Below are 20,492 nucleotides of genomic sequence, written 5' to 3'. Positions count from 1 at the left end.
ACAAATGTAAACACAGAAACTTCCTTCAAATTGGAGCTTAAATTTTGACTTTGACATTACCACTAATTCTACCAGTGTTTTCACTGAAAGGTTGCAGGGGACACAGACAGTTCTGAATGAGACAGCCTTGGAAGGTGCGATCAAGACATTCATCAATTTGGAATAAATCTTCCTAAAAACACTATGAACTATAGTCTTGCAATATGATTAGTATAGGAGACTTCCAGAGAGTTAAGATACAATTTCACATTAAAACTCTTTCCAACAGTAACTGAATGATCAAATATTCAAGGTTTGTTTTTTTTTTGTTTGTTTGTTTGCAAAGTTACTGGAGTTACTGTAGAAAAACTTGAGTCTTGGTTCATATCTGCTGAGCTTCAAGACAGTATTACTATTAATACAAATAAGAACTTACAGTGTTGATATTTTCTACATCCACAAAGAGCAACATGTTGTCCCCTCTGCCTTCTTCATCCCCAAGTGCATTACTTCTGCAGACAGTAGCCCGAATGTGCAGAGACCGGCTGGTACAAATAACTGCAGTGTGCCTTAATACTCTATGGCTAGGAAAGGGAGGAAAGGGGAGGAGAGAAAAGGAAAAAAAGCCAATATTTTGAACAATCAGGACTACCCAGAACATGACATCAAGAAATTTAGCTTTTATGTTTGTCAATATTAAGGCCATTGGACAATTTGTTCATTTCAACCACCAAAGATACATTTTTCACTGAAGATACCCTAACAAACCCACTTCATTTTTAACCATCTTGCTGCATGGGTAGGTGCTCTTTAAACACACAGTCTCAGCCAGTGTGAAATACTGGAGAAAAAGGTTCAGGTGTTACTATGAGGAAAAATACTCCAGAAACATTTCAGATGTAAGACAACTGGCAGAGTGAAAGCAAACAGACATGTATTGGCACACAGATATCATTAAGCTATCTAATGCCCCCAAATGCTCTGAAAAACAGTTTCTGAGTTAATAAGCCAGAGAAAGACCATTACTGAGTCACATCTCTTGCCATAAATATTTACTAAAAAGCATTTAGAATACCACTGCATTCAATAAATTCTCCTGAAAAGAGAATTTAAAAAAAAAGAGAACCAAACCACTGCTAGCCAGCCTTTTTCCAGGCATGCTCAACCTCCAGGACAGCAGTCCCTTTGTCAAAGTTATCTTCCTGCTCCTCTAAAGATGAATACAATTCTTAGACACCATCAAAACACATGAGCATTTCCTACATAAAAGCTTTTAGTTACCAACACTTCCACTTGGCAACATTTTAGAGGCATGTAAAAGTTTGATACACATTGCCTATTAAATATGTTGAAATCTCATGTGACACTTGGTCTTAGGAGGGAAAAATCAGTGCCTTCCTAAACACTACTTCACCCTGTCACAATTACAGAAGAAACTTTTAAGTTTTGCAGTTAATATTCAGATACACAGATACATGTATAGCTTTCAAGTGGACAAATTACATCATTTTTTTAACACTTAAAAGTTATGCTGAGTCTACAAAGAGCACTGTTACACCAGGGCAGTTCCCTTAAGCTCCCCTCAAAACTTCAGTACAGTAAGGAACAAGTACATTACTCAAACAACCCTCTTCCATCTCTCAACACTGCTGTTTCTGAATACTATGAGTTGTAGAGGGACAAATTCCCTATTCCTACAGACTAGCTTAGAGCCAAATGAAATGCTAAATTTAGCATTTCAGAAGCTACAGAAAAATTTAAACCAAGGGTGCATTTGCACGACTTCAGTTTTGAGAATATACTACTGATCCACTCTCTCAACCATCTTCAACTTATTCCGCTTTAGTTAACACTGCAAACCAGTCTCATAGCACATGAACTTGGTTTCTCTCTCTGGACTAGCCTAGAAAACAAGCTTCAGCCACAAGAAGACATTCAGTCCATCTTACTAAAGCTTATCTGAAGTAACCCTGGTACAGATACCAAGTGTGCCGGTTTAGGCTGAGATTGTTAATTTTCTTCACAGTAGCTGGTAAGTGGTCATGTTTTAGATTTGTGCTAGAAATAGTGCTGACACAGGAATGTTTTTGTTATTGCTGAGAAGGGCCTGCACAGGATCTAGGCCTTTTATGCTCCTCACCCTACCCCACCAGCAAGCAGGCTGGGGTTGCACAACAGGGTGGGAGGGGACACACTGGGACAGCTGACTCCCAACTGACCAACAGGATATTCCATACCATATGGAATGGTATGGAATGGTATGCTCAGCAAGAAAACTAGGGAGGAGGAAGAAGCAGGGCCTGATGACATGTCTTCCCAAGTCATCATTACACGATGACTTTTCTGAAAACCTGCCTGCCCACAGGAAGTGGTGAATAATTTCTTGGGGTTGTTATAGCTTGTGGTATCAAACATGACTGTGGACTCCCTCGAGATGGTCCAAAAAGGAAGTATACAACAGCATCCAAGTCAAACTTGGTATTTAACCCCTCCAAAGAGAACATATTTCATCACAATACAATTACTAACCGAATTTTAACTAAGAACAAAATCTTTCATTCAAGGTAGACTAGATTCTGTTTCACAAAATGTAGAAACATATTAGGTTATGATTTTTCACTCTATGCCTGAGAAAGATGTGGATACAGAGGAACTAAATACAAACAAAGTTTAACAGAATTCAATTAACCCTCCTTCTATTAAATTATTTTAATAATTTAGTATTTACTACTTCAATAAAAGCAGTGTAGGCTATACAAATTCCTATGGAAATTAGATCATATAGTAGAAAAAATACCGCTTAGAATAGCAGATAACAGGCCACTCGCACATCATCACAGCAATTGAGAGAAATTCAGTAATATTTACTTTTACCATTACAATCACAAAATCACAGAATCTAATGTGTCTAATAAGTATGACAGAAAAGGTAAATTAGAAAAACTTACCACATTTTTGAGTGCTTTTTAATACTTTCGTAGTAAAACAAGAAATTTATTTCATGAACACCTTCTTCATCTGGTCCTCGTAACCACATTGGCAGCTGCACTGAAGCCCCAGGAAGAAGAACAGCATCAGGAAGTGGAACCTGTATCACTTCAGGTGAACCTCCCGTGCCAACCCCAAAGTCTGCAGAAGAGGCTGAAGACAGCAGTGCTGTTCGCACAGAGGTAGGATCTGTCACAACAGTCTTATAAGCACTACAGTTCTCAGAGGCTGAAGGACTCAGTGGTGTTAGAGCAGCAGTATTTCCACCAAAAGTGAAAAATTCTGGATGCTTGGACACAACCTTCAGTGCAGTAAGAGGACACTTGCTTACGTTCACAAATTCTACATATGCTTTTCTGATTTCTCCACAGAGAAGCCCTGTAGGGAAATTTATAAAGAACACCTGTATGGGAGAGGAAAGCAGAAAATAAAAACCGGAACACTGAGCCAAGTTGGGAATGCTATGAAAACAACCATTAACACAAACTATTCTGCTGCCTAGAGCTTCCTGAGGGGAAGTGAAGAGGGAGGTGCAGATCTCTTCACCCCGAAGTCCAGTGATCAGACAGGTGGGAATGGCTCAAAGCTGCACCAGGGGAGGTTTAGACTGGACATTAAGATGCATTTCTGTATGGAGAGGGTGGTCAAACACTGGAATAGGCTTTCTAGAGAGGCAAACGATGCCCCAAGCCTGTCACTGTCCAAGAGGCATTTGGACAAAACCACTAACATACTGTAACTTGGTCAGGCAGCTGGACTGGATGATCACTGTAGTCTCTCCTAGCTGACCCATTCTACTCCATAGGGCCCTGCCATTAACCAGTTACCCAGAACATTTTAATAACCTAGAAAGGAAAAGCACTGTGTTTGAATTAACCTCTTGGAAAAACTTTTCTAGATGAATGGCAAGCAAACAGAAAAATGTTTCTTTGCCTGTTCCCCATTCACCTTAAAATCTGGCTACCAAAGCTGTTGCCAACTAAAATTCGGAAGGGAATATAGCAATTGCAGGAGGATACTAATTTTGAGGTTTCAAGTTTCAGTTGAAAAAAATCCACACAAGTTTGTCACTGACAGATCAGAAATTACCTGGAAAGATTAAGGCACTAACAAATTCCAAGCTGTCATTGTTAGAATTACATTTATAAACTGCATTCAGCCATTTTGTCGAAACTGCCAATAGTTTGCTACATACCTCTACAAAGCTACATACCTCTAACAAAGGCATTTCCTCTGTAATAATGGGATCTAAACGTCTATCAGGGCCATATTTAATCGATGTTTTTTCCTCTTTTGTGTTATTAAGTCGAGGTCCTTGGATTTCTAAATCTTGTCGTCCTCGTACAGACAACCCATTGGAAACAAACTTTCCTGAAAAAATTTTTAAAACTTTTGTTTAGTTGGGTTTTTGAATTCCTGACTTTTTATCTAAGAAATGATCCAAAGCTCCCAATCCAATCTCAAAAGTCATTTTAATTTTTGTTACTGGGCACATGCGGTGTTCATTGATTAAGCAGCATCACCAGCAAAGAATTATTCAAAGCTTACAGTCACATAACACATGGCTAGCTCAAGTTCCAATAGCCAGTTATCCATTGTTGTGGACTTACTCTGCCCTTCAACAGTTTGACTACAACTGGAACGGAGTGGCAGACATAGTGCATGAAGCTGATGCTTTGATTTCCTTTCCCAATTTCTACCAGGCTGGAAAAGTCACTTAGAGGATTATTTCCTTTAAAGACAGCCACCACTCCCTAAATGGTTTTTATTCAAAAGGTTTTCAGCCTCCAGATAAACAAGTTTCTGTTTCTTTCAGACACTTTAATACATTTTAATCTCCATTTCATCTAAGTTCTCCATGCGAAAGACAATTTCAGATTAATGATTCAACAAAACAGATCAAGTGGCATGCAATTAATTGCATGCCATTGCATTTATATACTAATGTAAGGAAAAGAGAATTGAAGATGCTAAAAAACTTGTATCAGCCAAATTTAAATTTAGGAATCTATAAAAAGGACTTCAGTGCAACATTTGGACAAAAGCTGAAAGTTAACTCAAAAAGATGCAGAAGAAAAAATTAACAGCAAGAGAGTCAATAGCAGTTGTTATAGATTCAACATGGCATAGATGGAATATGTACATTTTGACTTTTTACTGGTCTCAAAAATTCAATTTATTTGATTTAAAAGGAGCAATAAAGTATGGATCTGGCATCCTTCCTTGTGGGATTCCTACAGGAGCCAATTTGTTCTTTTCCTATTTCAGTTGTTTCTCTTAGTTCTACACCCCTAACTGATGGAAGGCCTTGTATCATGGTAGTCGAACACTAAACACTAGAATTTAGTGCTACTCTGCAGAAGCCATCTCTCCTCCTTCCAGAAACACATAATTTAAGGTAATAATACACTTACCTGCCTGTAATCCAACAGAAGGATCTATCCCATCTAATGTCACAGCACCTTGAACACTGCCAAGATTATAAACGACTCCCAGAATATGTAGCTCCCCTGTTTGATGGGGAAAGAGCTTTAGTCTTGCCTGTGGAGATATGTTAAATTTTTGTTGTTGTTGCTACTAGAAAGAAGTATTATTACAGTTAAATGTCCAATTGCTAAGCATACTCACAGCTATATTTACTTTATAGCTGTGTCAAATATAACTGCAACAGTAAATACAGATCATTTACTAGATACAAAATTTCATACACACAGACTTCACCAAACCAATTCACAGCTGAGAAACGCTCATTACATTAGAAAAAAATTCCTTAAAGTTAACTTTCACTGTGATTAACAGGGCCAGAATCACAGAATGATTGAGGCTGGAATGGACTTCTGGAGGTCATTGTGCCCAACCTGCCGGCTCAAGCACAGCCATCTAGAGGCAGTTGCCCAGGACCACATCCAAAGGGCTCTTGACATCTCCAAAGCTGGATACTCCACAATCTCTCTGGGCAGCCTGTGCCAAGTGCTCAAACACCATCACGTTTACAAAACAAGTGAGTGTTATAAATGAAGGTATAAATGTTTCCTGTTGCTCAGGAGGAGCCTCTTTGTGCCCACTGTCTCTGGTCCTGTCACATTTATGCGAAGTGATAAGATATATGAGGTACTGGACTTTCAGATTCAGCCATGTGTTCTGTCAATTTAGCATTAAGTTCAGATCACAGCAAGTCTGAAATGCACACTAAAGTTCAACTGAAAAGCTGAAAAGACTATTTTCAAAATGAAGTACAGTACTTACCACTTTTGTCTCCTCACTATTAATTAAAAATTCTGCTATTGCTTCAGTTCCTACCATATCTTCATCACATGTACCCTGAAAAGAAGAAACAGTTGTTTAGGTACTATTACTCCTAGGCAGAAAAAGTGTCATAAATAATATTTCCAATCCCCTTCCTAAAGTGTTCTAGGGAAAAAATCACACAAATTTCCAAACAATTAGGAAAAAGAACCTCTGCATGCTCAGCTTCTCAGCATTGATGAATTAAAAAAGGAGCTCAAGAGCTCAGTAAGCATTTATTTAAGAGAATCTTAAGATTTAGCACTATAAATTTGAACCATTCCGAGTCTGCTTCAGTGATATTCACAGAAATATTTATCACACCAATTAAGTAGCAGTTCAGATCAGAACAGTAGGGAAAGTGTATGGTAAGCCTTGAGGCTCAAACTGTGTAGAACCATGTTTATAACTCTGGTAAATACTTACAGCACCTTTAGAGATCATGTGCTCACAATATTTTGGCCAGGAAAACAAATTATTTAGGAATTTACTGTACTATTCAGTATTAGAATATATTAAAACCTTTAAAACCTGGATGTGACAGCAGTCCATCAGAGCTTTTGACAGCATTAGTTGAAGTATTAAGTTAAACAATAGCACAATAGCTCATCTTAACTATTTGAAACATTAATTTGTAATGCAATAAATTTTCATTTCTCTTCTAATCAAGACACCAAGATATTCCTATGTTATACAAGCAGTTTTTCAGAACACACATTTCACTACGTACAGTAGCTCAAATAAGAAAAGGGTATTTGATAATCTACCTACTGACACTCATATTTGCAGGTCACAGCTAGTGTGACTCAAAACAGATGCAATACGCATACAATGAAATCTTGGAAGTATTTTGTTTCGCATTCAGTTTTACAATACACATTACAATTTGTTTGTTGACTTGGCTGCTTCATGCCCTACAGATCTAAGAAAATCTAGCTAATATAAAAATTATATCAGTAGCTACTTTTCTCTTGCCTTTTTTTCTTAGCTTACACTTAAACCTTTGTGCTTAATGTTTATACTTAAATGTTTTCATACTACAGAATTTTGAATACTCAACATATACTCCATACCTGCAGCTGTTTGGGTTGGAAAAGGATGAAGCTTCCCTTACCTGCCCTTTTGCTTCTCCATCATGCTTTGCATTGAAGTCTTTAGGTTGAAACTTCCACAGCAATGAAAGGTCAGTCAAAAGAAGTGGAACTTTCAGAGGGTTTCGGAAGGACACTTCTACAGTTATTGGTTCTATTAAAAAAGTGCAAGAAAATAATGACAACAGGCTTTACCCATCACAACCTGAAGGCTCACCTATCTCAGAGTATTCACATACAAACAACCTGCACAAGAATGTCAGTTCAAATCTATAATAAGCCATGAAATACTAATACAAATTTATATAACTCAGTTTATTTCTGAAGTGTAAAAATCTTGACTTTACCTTCTACCACAGCAAGCGGAAATTTGGAGTTATCTGAGTAGCGATTTAAACAGAACTGCGTTGGTTGGAAGTTTGAAGGGATTGTTCCTTTATTTATCACAGACACAACCTGCTCCTCGAGCTCCTTCCACTGTTGTGATGATTCTGAGTCATACTCCTGATCCAGGCTCACGTGCGTAGCTGCCTGCTTTTCACCTGGACAGAGAAAGTCAGTCTTAGACAGCGAGGACAGCAACGTACAACAGATACATCAGAGGGTTGCATTGCCAGTGTACTAACTATCCTTAAAAGTATTTTAAGTTCTAGGTCACTCACTATCATTCTTATGCTACAATTGGTTTTAAAAAGTGAATTGCAGGACATTTTGAAATAAACACATGGAAGACAACACTGAGAATAATTTGAATTTAGTTCAATTTGGATACCATGGCATTCCAATGTATCCAGCCTTTTGCTGGTATACTCAGGCTACAGCTCATTTTTACTTTATAACAGACTACAACCCCACAGCACAGCCCTGGTCTATATAAGAATTTTCACTCAGCTTTCTTTATATTCAGGAATCAAAGTGTTTCAAATACTTAATCCTAGAGGAAGTTAACTACAAAGCTGATTTGTAGCACTGCCACTACCATCCAGAATTTGCTACAGCAATAATAATCTCTTTCATGTAGTTCATTACAGACTTGCATTGAAGCTATCCAGCTGTGAACAGTGATAGTCAGCACAACCACATACACAGATTTCATATTTACACAGGAAGTCCGAAAACATCCAGGAAGTAGATATTAAGCTCAAGCTTTTCTTCTGAAATATTTTTAAGTCACTCAGTCACTTTAGTTTTACAGTATGACAGACTTCTTTTAAATGGCACCAACTCCTGTATGTAATTTGGTTCCTTAAAGAAAGGGACATGAAACTGTTTACTTAAAATTTTCTAACCTTCTGCTGGTCGTCGATCATGGCCAAAGAACACACGAGTTGCTGAGCTGTTAATATATGGTAAAGGAAGCTGTGGCAAGGGACCATCAGGTGACAGCTGGGTTGCATTCTGCAGCAAAGGACCAAGAAAACAGAGCATTGTGTACATTACCAACGGCTGAATGATAAGGAAGCCAAGTTAAAAACACCCAATGTTTGAACAGGGAGTACTTTTAAGATGGAATAAATAATTTCAATTAACTGACTTTTTTTTTTCTTTAACAGGAGTTAAAAGTTTGTGAAATCTTTATGGGAAAAGGAGAATAATTTTAATCCTGAAATCTAATCACTACCGTGGCTGCATTGCTGTTACAAGCTTTATTTGATGCAAAGTTTGACTCTCAAACTCAGAATTAGATTAATTACATTCACTATCCCACCACCATTAAACAAGACTCATCAAGCTGAGCTGTGGACTCAAACACCAGCCTTTGAGTAAGGTCTGCCATAACTTAAACACCACAGAAATTCTGTCCATAAACTTTAAAAGACAGTATCTACATGGCTGCATATTGGGTGGCAATATCAGCACTAAACACCTCATCATGTATATTATATGGTATACTGCAATCCAGAATCACCCATGAACTTAAACACAACTCAGTGAGTCACTTGATCCAACAAATTTTATCCTTACTCAAGGATGAAATTCAGTATATGGAGGATGACCAAGCTACCTAGTCTAATTTATTAAACATTTATTATCAAATGCCCCCAAAAATCATTATAAATTGATCAAAACAGAACAGATTCATTTCTTCTAAAAAACTATGACTTATCACAACTGCAATTCAGCCATGACCCTCAAAAAGAAGACTTTATTGTAATAAAGCACATACATTATTGTAATAATAACCCATACTTATACCCATCAGTGAAAGTACTACACACATGAGATGCAGCATATGTGGGCTTTCTGAAGTCTGAAGTACAAAATTGAACGCATCAACTAGATTAAAAAAACAAACAACAACAACAAAAAAAACCAACCACAAAACAGAACAAAGCTGGTAAAATAAAAAAATCATTTAATGATTTAATAGAAAATTGGTGGTAATATAATCACTTATTACTCAAGCAACAGAGACAAGGAAGTCATTTACCTTATAGACATAAAGATATTCTCTTAAAAAAGCTCCTTGCTGAGCTGGAGGTTGTTTACTGTCATTGATCAAAATATGCCTGAAGGCAGATACAGCGTTGTCCAGCTGTCGAAGCGTAAAGGACTGACGACCGATGGTGAAGTTAATGTGGTCTTCTGCAAGAGACCAGCCTTTCCCTTTGTAAACCTGCATGGCTTGACAGTAGCAACGTAAGGCATGTTTCTTCTGCAAGAAAAAAGGTAATTTCTAAAATAATGCCATTATCCACTGACCGTAATCATAACATTATAAAGACTGAATAGTAAGTCAGAACAGAAAAGTGGTTTTTACTACATCCACGCCTCTATGAGGAGTGTAATGTTTCAGAACTGTGCCTCATAGAATCTGGTCAATACTAATCTAAGCACAGAAGTGTTTGTTCCTATAGTACAGAGCCTGGTTTCCAGATTAAGTTCACATTTTCAAAGACTATAGTAACAGGCAGTAAGTTAAAAAAGCAAATAACAAGAAAAGACTACTTCTCGAAGAGCGTTGGAAGTTCATTTAGGACTGACTGCTAAAGTCTACAGAGCTCTACTGCCAAGCCTCAGGACATAAACTGGATTTAACAAATTTCATTCCACCCAAACTGAACTTTCAGTGTGCTGCTTTCAGCTACTGTTGTTCAGTATAAATACCTGGGACAAAAATCCATGCCAAGAAAACCAATGAAACACAGCCCTTACAGTACATACAAAAAAAAATTACCAATCATCGTATCAGCCACTTGGAGATAAGAGTCAGCTCCATGTTCCTTTCCTGTACATTACATCAGGACCCAGGCATTCAATCCCATGTCTAAGTACTGAACACCTGTACAGACATTCACTGTACAGCTAAGTCTCAGCTTCTAAAAAATGGCAACAGCAATCCCTCACTTACAGCACTAATGGGGAAAAAAATCTAATATATGTTCACAGTGGTATGGTGATGACAGCAGAGTACAAGCAGCAAGTGCTTAATGACAGCACATACTAGTGACACTTTAAAATATGGTACTATGGTCTGCAGCTAAACAGCCTGGCTCATTTCAGTCGCATTTTATATTTTGATACCTCTAAGGATATGAAAAAAAATCAGCTACGTTTCCTGTAACACTGAAAAAGTATTTCTTGGAAACCAGAATCCCTACAAATATTAGACACAAATAATGAAGAGAACTGTTAAACAAAGTCGAAACTTTACAAAACGCATTCACTTTCCCAGACAAAAGAACAAGATATAAAAGAATGAATACATGAAAAACTGATCAACAGCTTCCTGTTGGTACTATTCTGTCATAACAACAGACAAGAAAACTATTGCATGAAGAAAACCAAGGAGGGGGAGAAGTACTCCTTCTATTCCTCACATCATAGAAGCCAACTATGCAAAAATACTTATTTTAGTCCTTACCAGGACAGTGAGGCTGAGATTGGGTAGGGTGGGAAAAAATCCCCAGCCAAGACCACAGGGCTTCGTTCCAAACAGAATTTTGACACCTTGGTTCTTCCGCATTATTGTCTTGCAGTAACAACCTCAGCAGGAATCAAGCACAAGCTATCTTTACAAAATGCATCCCACAGCTAATGCAGAAAAAAAGCATGAAAGTTCTATCCAAAAAACTTTATCTACCACAGTTAGAACTGTGAAGGAACATGAATGGGAGTAAAAACCATCTGATCTGTATTGGTTTAACTGCCACTGAAGTCTAACAGCCACAGAGATGCTTTGGTTTGCCGTGTAGTAACTGTTCATGCACCTTCACCTCCAATAAAGAATGTGTATTAAAGGCACCAGGAAAAACCAATCTAAATTTTGCTATTATTCTAAGAAACTGAGTTTAATAAATAATTGTCTCCCACAATTCACTCTTATCTCAAGACTAAAAATATTCCTTTGCTAAAAAAGACCTTGAACATTACTATGTACAAAGTGAGACTCAGAAATGAAAACACACATCACTTAAGTTTCAAGTCAGTGACCTTCAGCATTAGTTCAACAACAGAAGCAAAAGGCTGGGTGATCAATCCAAAAGTCATTTTCAGAAGATTACAGAACAGAATACTACAGACTAACACAAAAGTGTCAGAAGCTGAGCATCTTTTTACAAACTAAGGACACACTTAAAATATTTTTCAAAGTATCTAATACTGGGCATATTTTCCATGTGGAAAGATAATACTTACCTGGCCTGCTTTACTAAATCTGTGTCCAGCCAGTATCATATGAAATGCAAACTTTCTAACCATGGGACTTTTCATGTTTATAAAACAATGGGCTGCCTGCTCCAACAGGAGTGCACTGCGAAGATCTGAATCCTGTTTAAAAGGAAAAAAAGAAGAATTAGCCTAAGTTGTATAAAACCATAAAGGTAACAGTGGCCTTGTCTTAATGCTAAGAGGGACAGTAAGTTGTAAAAGCTCTGTGAAGTTGAAGATTCTTTTATATGCAAACATTATATACATATCTGGGCACATAAAAATATGACTAAAAGTATTTTTCAATAGTGTTCAATACCATCATGTTCTTAGTGCTTCTAGTGAAGAATATATGAACCTGTTTCAGTATGAGTAACAAAAGAAATATTTTCTCCATTTTCAGTTACTCAGGCTACAGTTTCAAACACCTACCATTACCTCTGAAGCACTCTCCTACCTTTTCCCCTCCCCCCCCCTGCAGATATTAAGGCTAGAACCAAAAAATAAGACCTCTACCAGGATGACTGAAAAATACAGGGAGCAATGAAACTTGGTGAATTTTTATCACATGAACCTTCTGAACCTATTGATTTCTTAATGTAAAATTTCTTACTATTTTACCCTTCTCTTCTCCTGCCAAGACACAGCTATATTACTTCAACCAATCAGAACAGAATCCACTTGATTTCACCAAAGCTGAACTCCATGCTATCAGTGATGTTCAAGTATATATCTTGACTACAAATACACTCTAAGACACCAACATAGCATCCTGTGAAGACTTTCCTTGCAACTACCAAAATGCCCCACAGGCATACTATGTGTAACTTTAAGTTGTAAATGACCACACAGGGCTAATAGCATTTAAATTCCTTGCTTAAATATCTTAGGCTGCTCTTGTAAACATTGGTAGTAGGCTTAAGTTGAAAGGGCAAGAATGAAGCTACAAAGACACTTGAGAAAGAAAATTACAGAATTAAACAGATTTATTCCATGCTGAACCTGTCCCAAGAAAGTTTCAGAAGCATCACATTTGGAGCTGCTGGCCATGAAGTCAGAACTACCAGTTTAGACTTCCCTCCAAGCTTTAAAGGAGATGCTAGACTATTACTGGAATTACATTTTTCTTCACTTTTCAAGCAAAACAATTCCTGGGTTAGAAGTTGATTCCATGCTTAATTTCTGCCAATTAATATCACAGAAGTGTAGGGTTTCACTTACACAGTAAGGTTCTAATGATTCATACCAGCTGAGCTACAGTAATGCCTTAGTTGCTTAAACTATAGAGAACTTCTGATTATATATGGGATAGCATCCATTATGGCTCTGGCAAGCCATGCTAATGCTTTTAACACATGAGTTTGTAAGCTACACCATCCAAGAGCTAAGCAGATGTCAAAGAAAATTAGTTACAAAGCCAAAGATAACATATTTAGCATAGTTAAGGAAGTCAAGCAAGTCATTTGACTAGAAAAAGAATAACTGTACTAGTTCCTTCACTTACAGTGTAAACAGTTTTCTTCACTTCATGCTCTATACCTGCTCATTTGCTACCTTTGGTTAGAAAATATTGTAGGACAAGAATCAGAAGGTAACCTAGAAGTGTTTGGGTAAGAAAACAAATAGTGAGAGCGCAGAAATGGAAAAAGCTACTAAGTTTTACCTCACTGGTTAAACGAATCAGAAGAGCAGCTGCCTCTGAATATTTGCTTTGACTTTTTAAGATTTCAGCACTAAGCAGTACACACCGTTCAGCCAGAACCATGTTCCTAAAGTAAAAACATATATGTATTAATAAATAAATAAACCCCAGAAAGAAACCTCAGAAAACTTTTTATCTCAAATCCTACTAATTTTCTACACGCAGCATCAGACTGAAGTTCTGTTGCTTATTCTTCTTAAAGCAAAATATATGAAAGTTCACTCCCCACAAAACCACATACAGACTGACACATTAAGTGTCCAATTCTACTATAACAGGAACTTTATGAAAGTCAAAGCTGGAGAGCATTTTTGAGAACAGTACTGTATTCATAAAAATACCAACTAAAACGATCTGATAAACAAGAAGTCTAACAGCTAGAAGCTGGTTGTACTGGCAAGTTGTACCTGGGTAGCAGGTGTTCACCAAGCTGCTCTGTCACACCCCCTGCTCAGCAACACAGAGGAAGATCAGACTAAAAACCTCATGTGCTGAGAAAGGGACAGGGAGATCACTCACCAGTTAGTCATAAGCAAAACAGACTTTTTTGGGGGAAGATTAATTTATTGGCAATTAATAACTGAATAGCACAGTGATAAACAGAAATAAAACACCTTCTCCTAACAAATCCTTCTTCCCAGCCTCAAGTTCACTCCCAACCCTTCTATTTCCTCCTCCACACAGCAGAGCAGGGGAACAGGGAAAAGGAGTTGTGGTCACTTCACATTTCTCCTCTGCTGCTTCTTCTTCCACATCCTCCTCCCCTGTTCCAGCGTGGGGTCCCTCCCACAGATGCAGTTCTTCAAGAATTGCTCCAGCATGTATCCTTTCTGCAGTGTACAGTCCTTCAGGAACTGACTGTTTCAGTGTGGTTTCCCCAGAGGTCACAGCTCCTGACAGCAGCCTGCTGTGGCATAGACTCTGTACAGGCTACAGCCACCTTCAGGGTACATCCACCTGCTTGGCATTGGGACAGGCTGCAGGGAAGCCCTACCTTCTCCTGACCGTGGTATCAACAGGGCTTTTCTCTCATTTTCTCACTCCTTTTTCACAGCTGCTGCACAGCTATTTTTACCCTTTCTTAAACGTGTTCTCACAGAGCTAACAGCAGCAAGGCCAGTTTGGGCAGCAGCAGGTCCATTTTGGAGCTGAGAGAAAACTGATTCTGACACAGGCAGGTCCTGCTGTCTTCTCACAAAAAACCTTCCTTCCAGCCACTCCACTACCTAAAAATCTACCATGTGAATTCAATACACAAGTTCAATAAGCACTCTGTTAAGAACAGCCCAGATCTCCTTTCATGCTCTCCTAGATAGGTTAGTTTATCTTACTCCTTAAAAAGTTACCATCACTCTGTGATCATCTGGTACTATTACTGTGCAGGGCAAGAAAGTCAAGCCAACAGATTTTCCAACTTTCACTGGATCAGTACAAAAGTAAACAACGTACTTGCAGATATCTCGATAGGTCTGAATTGCTGTCTCCATGTAATGAGCAGGATATGGCCTAGGAGCTCCAGGCTGAAGAAAAGCTGATACAGCTGCCATTTCCTACAAGAGAAATTCAGTACTGTCACTGTAGTTTTTTCAAGAAATCATAAACCTCAAAAGATTGAGGAACATGTTTCAATAGCTACTAGATTCAAGATCATCATCTAATCAGTTATGGGGATATGAAAGTATCCAATACACTGTAACTGATAAAAGGTTTAATACAACAGCCTGTTTACGGCTCTGCTTATAATTAATTAGCAAGAGAATTACACACAGAAGTGTTTGCAGTTGACAGTACCCGCAACATTGTGCAGAAGCATTGACTCAGTACAGTTTTACAAGTCCAAAAGAATTTCCTGAAGGCTGCATTGTTACCTTCAGACAAATATTAGAGATTATTAGAAAAAGTTCAGAGAATGTTCATATTATGTGAAGTACCAACCAGTGCTCCAGCTGCATAAAGCATTGCCTGATCATTTAAGAAGTCTTTCTTTGCTGTATGGTAACAGCTATATGCAAGTTCATAGTGTTGCACCAAAAAGCACAAGTCTGCCATTTTCCGAATTTGAAGTTCCGGCGCTTCTGGTGGATACCTATAAATACAAGTATTTAAATTCAAAGTCATCCTCTCTCATCTTAATATCTATTCACAAAGTCGTAATAAAACCTACATTGCTGCAGCCTTGCCCAGAAACAGCTAAGAAAAGTGAATTTGCTTTCCTTTGCTTCCAAATAAGACTTTGACTGTTCACTTGACTCTAAGTTGTTATTTCTCCACATTTCTCTTAGAAAACCTCACTGTAAATAGAGCAGGAAGATGACTCTGCAAACAGCCTATTTTATCCTCCTCTTAAGTTCTGCTACTGCTTTATTGTACATATTCAGGCACAGTACTTTTCATGATTTTTCTAACTGAAGTCATTCACAACATTGCTGGCTTACTTCACTTTGCAGAACACCATCAAACAAGCACGTACTTTCCCTCCTGCCCCTAGAAAAGGTACATTTGCAGTTTAGACCTAAAAATAAGTACTGAGGTTACTTACAGCAAACCAGAAGTATTCTTGAGTTCATTTATACTTTTCTCTGGAACCTTGCTGCCACTAAACCATTTCTTAGTAGCAGAAAACAGTGATCGGCTCAAACCCTTCCTAGATATTAACTGGAGAAAGACATTAAATTAGAGCACTACATTGCAAGAGATGCAAGTTAAACTAATATAAAAAGCCAAGCTTCGTTACGGCTTCGTAAATTGATTTTTCTTCCATAAAACAGAAATAAATAAAAGGAGTAAAATAACTAACACACGTTCTTAGAATTAATCTCTGACACTGAGACAGAAGGTCATATATTTATTTTCATATATTCATATGTTTATTTTATCTCAGTTGGGGTTCACTATTCATTCTGTAAACTGGTGAAACATCCATCTTAAGAACTTGAACATTTTATACATCTGTTTGAAAACTAAATTCTAAATAATTGGAATGTCTAATTTTGGGTTATAGTCCAACCTAAAACCTAGACTAAGTACATACCACAAGAAAAAAATCTTCTGTCATCCACATAAAGCATTATGACACCACAAACATCAATTTCAAGTGTCAAAGGTTTCAAGTGTCAACAAGGCAATCAAGATTACACAACTTCATTCTTTTAGATAATTTCCACTTAGAAGGAAACTTCTGCAGGGAATTACCACTCCCATCCCATAAGGCAAACTGTATCGCTCTTTAAAAAGTGCAGCATCTCTCTTTTCTTACCAGGACTAGGAATGTTATCACTGCATTCCTGTTTGCTACACTTTATAAAACCACTTCTTTTTAATGCTTCTTCACTAAACTTGCTAAGCATAAACATGGTCGGCAACTACAACTCAATTCAGGGAGTAAGAGTTCCTTACAGAACATGATCCTTAGTACGAAAAGCCTTCATACTTAAACTATAACTTGAATAGACAATCCAATCAAAATAAAATCAGAGCTCAGAAAACAGAGAGATATTTGGGTTCAAGACTTAATGTTAAATACAGTAATTTGATTGCACAAATGTAAGTCAATCCATCTCTGCAGCTATTTAAGAGCATATAAGAGTGAAACACTTGTAAAAGAAAGGACTTTACTGTGATGCAAATAACTGTAATGCATGCCCTTAACTTAATATGGACATGATATTAATCATGCCTCCAAAAAATCCTAGTTTGAGAGCAGCACGTTCCCTGCAAAAACTGCTGAGATCAACATAATTACAAGATTTGGGGTGTCCCTGCATTTCTTCCCTGTCAAGTAAAAACTGAAGGATGCAGCTTTTTTTTACAGATGATTATAGATTAAATACATTTCTTAAATTCAGCTGTGTATTCTGATGTTGAAACACAAAGTCCATTTTGTTCCCCATGCTGGAACCATCCAAGAACACAGAACAGTAAGATTTTAGAGTCAAGAACAAGTTTCCCTAGAAACAGTTCAGACAGGCTTCCACCAAGAAGCCACCTTGCATTGGAGCTGTTCATACAAATTAGTTCTTGCTTTTTTAAAAGACAAATTGAGCAATAATGAGAACTTCAGTTATTTCTTTTAAACTTACTTACAGTTTTCAGCAAGACCGCTGAATCATTAGATGCAGAAGGAAGTCATACTATCAAAACAGATTTCTGGATAACTGGATTTATACCCCAACCATTTTTCCTTATTAGAGCACAAAGTGGTTTTAAGGGTAAACTGACCTGATCATTGAGCTGCCGAATCGTTTTCTCTATGTGTGGTAAAAGGCCCCTAAATGTGAATTCCTGTATGAACTGCCTAATTCGATCATGATCTGTGAGAGTTAAACAAGCCCCATGAGGTGTCCCAGAATTTGACTTCTTCGAGTCTTGCAGTGATGTAGAAGCCTTCATGTAATCAGTGCTATCCAAACTGCCACTGGGATGATCCAGTTGAAGGGGGTGAGTCTTAAAATTATTTGACAAGCCATCTGTTGAAAGATTGAAACAAAAACCCCAGTAAGTATAACATTCCCTAAACATTTTGGGTTTTAAAGGTCATTTTTATTAACCTACTTCAAAGCTTTCCTCGCTTAGAACTCTGGAAAGCAAAGCAATTCACCAACTATTCTGCACTACAGATTAATGCTGAGCAGGCAGCAGCAGAGCACTGAGTATTGCATCATTCCTGGAATTCTCAGAAAGCTCAGGGAATCTCAAGAATTACAATGTGGCTAAATATGTACAGTTTTGGTTCTCAACTACAGTGCAAAAAATCTTCCAATATGCTGACTAGTATCAACAACATTGAAGGAAAACTATGGAAACATTAAAATCGAAATAAAACATTAATGGAAGTTGGAAATGCAGCAATTACAACAATGGATCATTGTGTCCATTCTTATTTTTCCTGTTTATGTTTCAAATTAAAAAAAAAAAATAAAACCCTAAAAACAAACAAACAACCAACCAAACAAAAACACCTCACAAAACAAACCTAATTTTCCATATCCTTCCAAGCAATCATGATGTAAAACAATTTCCTCCAAAATAATTTTTGTTCAGTGAGAAGGGCTGCTGACCACTATTGCATTTAGCTCTCTGAAAATAAGACTTTGACACTGCTTCACTCTAAGACCTAAGCAGTTCTCTTATTTATAAGAAAATCAGCTTGCCCTATCTGGCACTGAGCAATGCTGAGCTGTGAAAGCAAATCCTTAATGGATTTTACTCTACAAACTCAGCTTCACATTTAATGAGTTCAAAGTTCAATTGGCTGCTCCCAAACCACATCTGGGCTGCAAGACCCTAGAAATACGGCAACTGTAGGCTCTCCCACATATGGCAAGTCTCCACCTGCCTTTCAGGTGAGGTATGAAAGATCTGGGCTGAGGCAGGCCAGGCAATGTATGGTACCCCACTTCTACCCTATTTGATGATGCCTCTCATCTGAATCCTATCTTAATTATTTTTAAGGGTGCTTTAATTTGCACCCAATTTCATTTACTACTCTCTCCCATCCACAAGCTGAGCGCTAAGGCAGGTGCTTCCAAACAGCTTACAATCCAAGCACTTCCTTGACATTTACAGATTTAATACCAAAACCAAGGACAAAAAACCTCCAAACCCTCAGCTTCCAAGTTACAGCAAAGCACACAAACCAAAACTGAGCATTTAATCCTATGTTATTTTTAATAGTTACCAGAGTTTACAGACAATATGCTTAAAGTTACAAAATATGTGCCAAATACATCATTAGTCATCTCATTAAGGAGATGCCACCAACCCAGTAGGTCAGCATCACAGCATTCTTCTTTGAAGAAATTTAGAGCATTTAGAAAACCATTACTGTAAGTTTCTTAACAAATCACCTAATTAATTATTGTCCAAGACATAAGAAAGTTGAGTAAATGCTATAACATCAAGGCTTTCATAGTGACATAAATACCTTTAATTTCACTGTCTATGCCATCTGATATCAAGTGATCAGTATTCTTGTTTGAAACAACAGTATAATCTTCATAGGAATCCTGCCAGAAAAGGGGAAAAAAAGTCAGAACTTTATTACTACTCAACCCCATACAACAGTCAGTAAACAGTAGTTGTCAACTTCAGTAAGTTAACTGAATTACTACAGCAGCATGTTTGTTCATATATATTAATTTTTCTAAGCAGTTTCTGAGGCTTGAAGAAACTGTCTTATTTTAATGATGAGAATTATATTCACCAAATGAAGCAAGTACCTTCTGACTTGCTCAACTAGCCTCCCTGTCAACCCAAGCAACTCCAACTCTTACACAGCAGTGCCTAGAGCAGCAGAAATACATTCCCTAAAGTAGCTCCTGAACAAGCTCACACACACAAAAATCTGTATTGCACAGTTGACCTGGGACAGGGAAAAAGAAGAACATCTGATTAGTTTATGGTGGGCTAAAACTCTCTGGTCCTCTTAGCTTATAGAACATGAAACGTTTTGACTTTCCAGTACCAGCTACATTTGGTAAAGAAATACGATTCCAGGAAACCTTTTAATCATACGGAGTTATAAAACTGTATGGTCAGTCAAAAGCAAACTCAAAAAAGAATATTTTTGGTTCTAAAGCCAAAAATATAGTTATTTATGGCAAACTCAAAACACACTATCACTTGCAATCTTAGCAGATGACAGAACAGACTAGACCACAAGAAGTTATCACAAAAACCACACATACTCCAACAAAACAACACACCCACACAGTGAAGTACAGAAGACCCAGGAAAAAAAATAAAATTTAAGACTGAAGAAGACAAACAAAAATGCAGGTAGAACGTTACTAGGAACA

At 37.6% G+C, this 20,492-nt stretch overlaps 1 protein-coding gene across 4 annotated transcripts in view; it reads right to left on the bottom strand.

Annotated features, from left to right (window-relative positions):
* The window catches only part of TRAPPC8 (trafficking protein particle complex subunit 8), a 50,763-nt gene that overhangs the window by 16,587 nt on the left and 13,684 nt on the right, over positions 1 to 20,492 (bottom strand). For all 4 annotated transcript variants that reach the window (XM_066182024.1, XM_066182030.1, XM_066182038.1 and 1 more), the window contains 16 exons: positions 19,619 to 19,700; positions 17,914 to 18,161; positions 16,235 to 16,350; positions 15,631 to 15,781; positions 15,145 to 15,245; positions 13,657 to 13,762; positions 11,982 to 12,113; positions 9,775 to 9,999; positions 8,633 to 8,741; positions 7,691 to 7,885; positions 7,367 to 7,497; positions 6,214 to 6,288; positions 5,382 to 5,508; positions 4,181 to 4,338; positions 2,928 to 3,370; positions 416 to 563 (listed from right to left, as the gene is read on the bottom strand). In XM_066182024.1, coding sequence (XP_066038121.1) covers positions 416 to 563; positions 2,928 to 3,370; positions 4,181 to 4,338; positions 5,382 to 5,508; positions 6,214 to 6,288; positions 7,367 to 7,497; positions 7,691 to 7,885; positions 8,633 to 8,741; positions 9,775 to 9,999; positions 11,982 to 12,113; positions 13,657 to 13,762; positions 15,145 to 15,245; positions 15,631 to 15,781; positions 16,235 to 16,350; positions 17,914 to 18,161; positions 19,619 to 19,700 — 2,547 coding nt within the window. The remainder of the gene's footprint in view (positions 1 to 415; positions 564 to 2,927; positions 3,371 to 4,180; positions 4,339 to 5,381; positions 5,509 to 6,213; positions 6,289 to 7,366; positions 7,498 to 7,690; positions 7,886 to 8,632; positions 8,742 to 9,774; positions 10,000 to 11,981; positions 12,114 to 13,656; positions 13,763 to 15,144; positions 15,246 to 15,630; positions 15,782 to 16,234; positions 16,351 to 17,913; positions 18,162 to 19,618; positions 19,701 to 20,492) is intronic.

This window comes from Chamaea fasciata, unplaced genomic scaffold (assembly GCF_029207755.1).
Source record: "Chamaea fasciata isolate MVZ Bird 193981 ecotype frontalis unplaced genomic scaffold, bChaFas1.0.hap1 SCAF_1, whole genome shotgun sequence".
NCBI classification, from domain to species: domain Eukaryota; kingdom Metazoa; phylum Chordata; class Aves; order Passeriformes; family Sylviidae; genus Chamaea; species Chamaea fasciata.
Note: the sequence above shows the minus strand (reverse complement) of the source record. Positions and strands in the feature narration are given on the sequence as shown.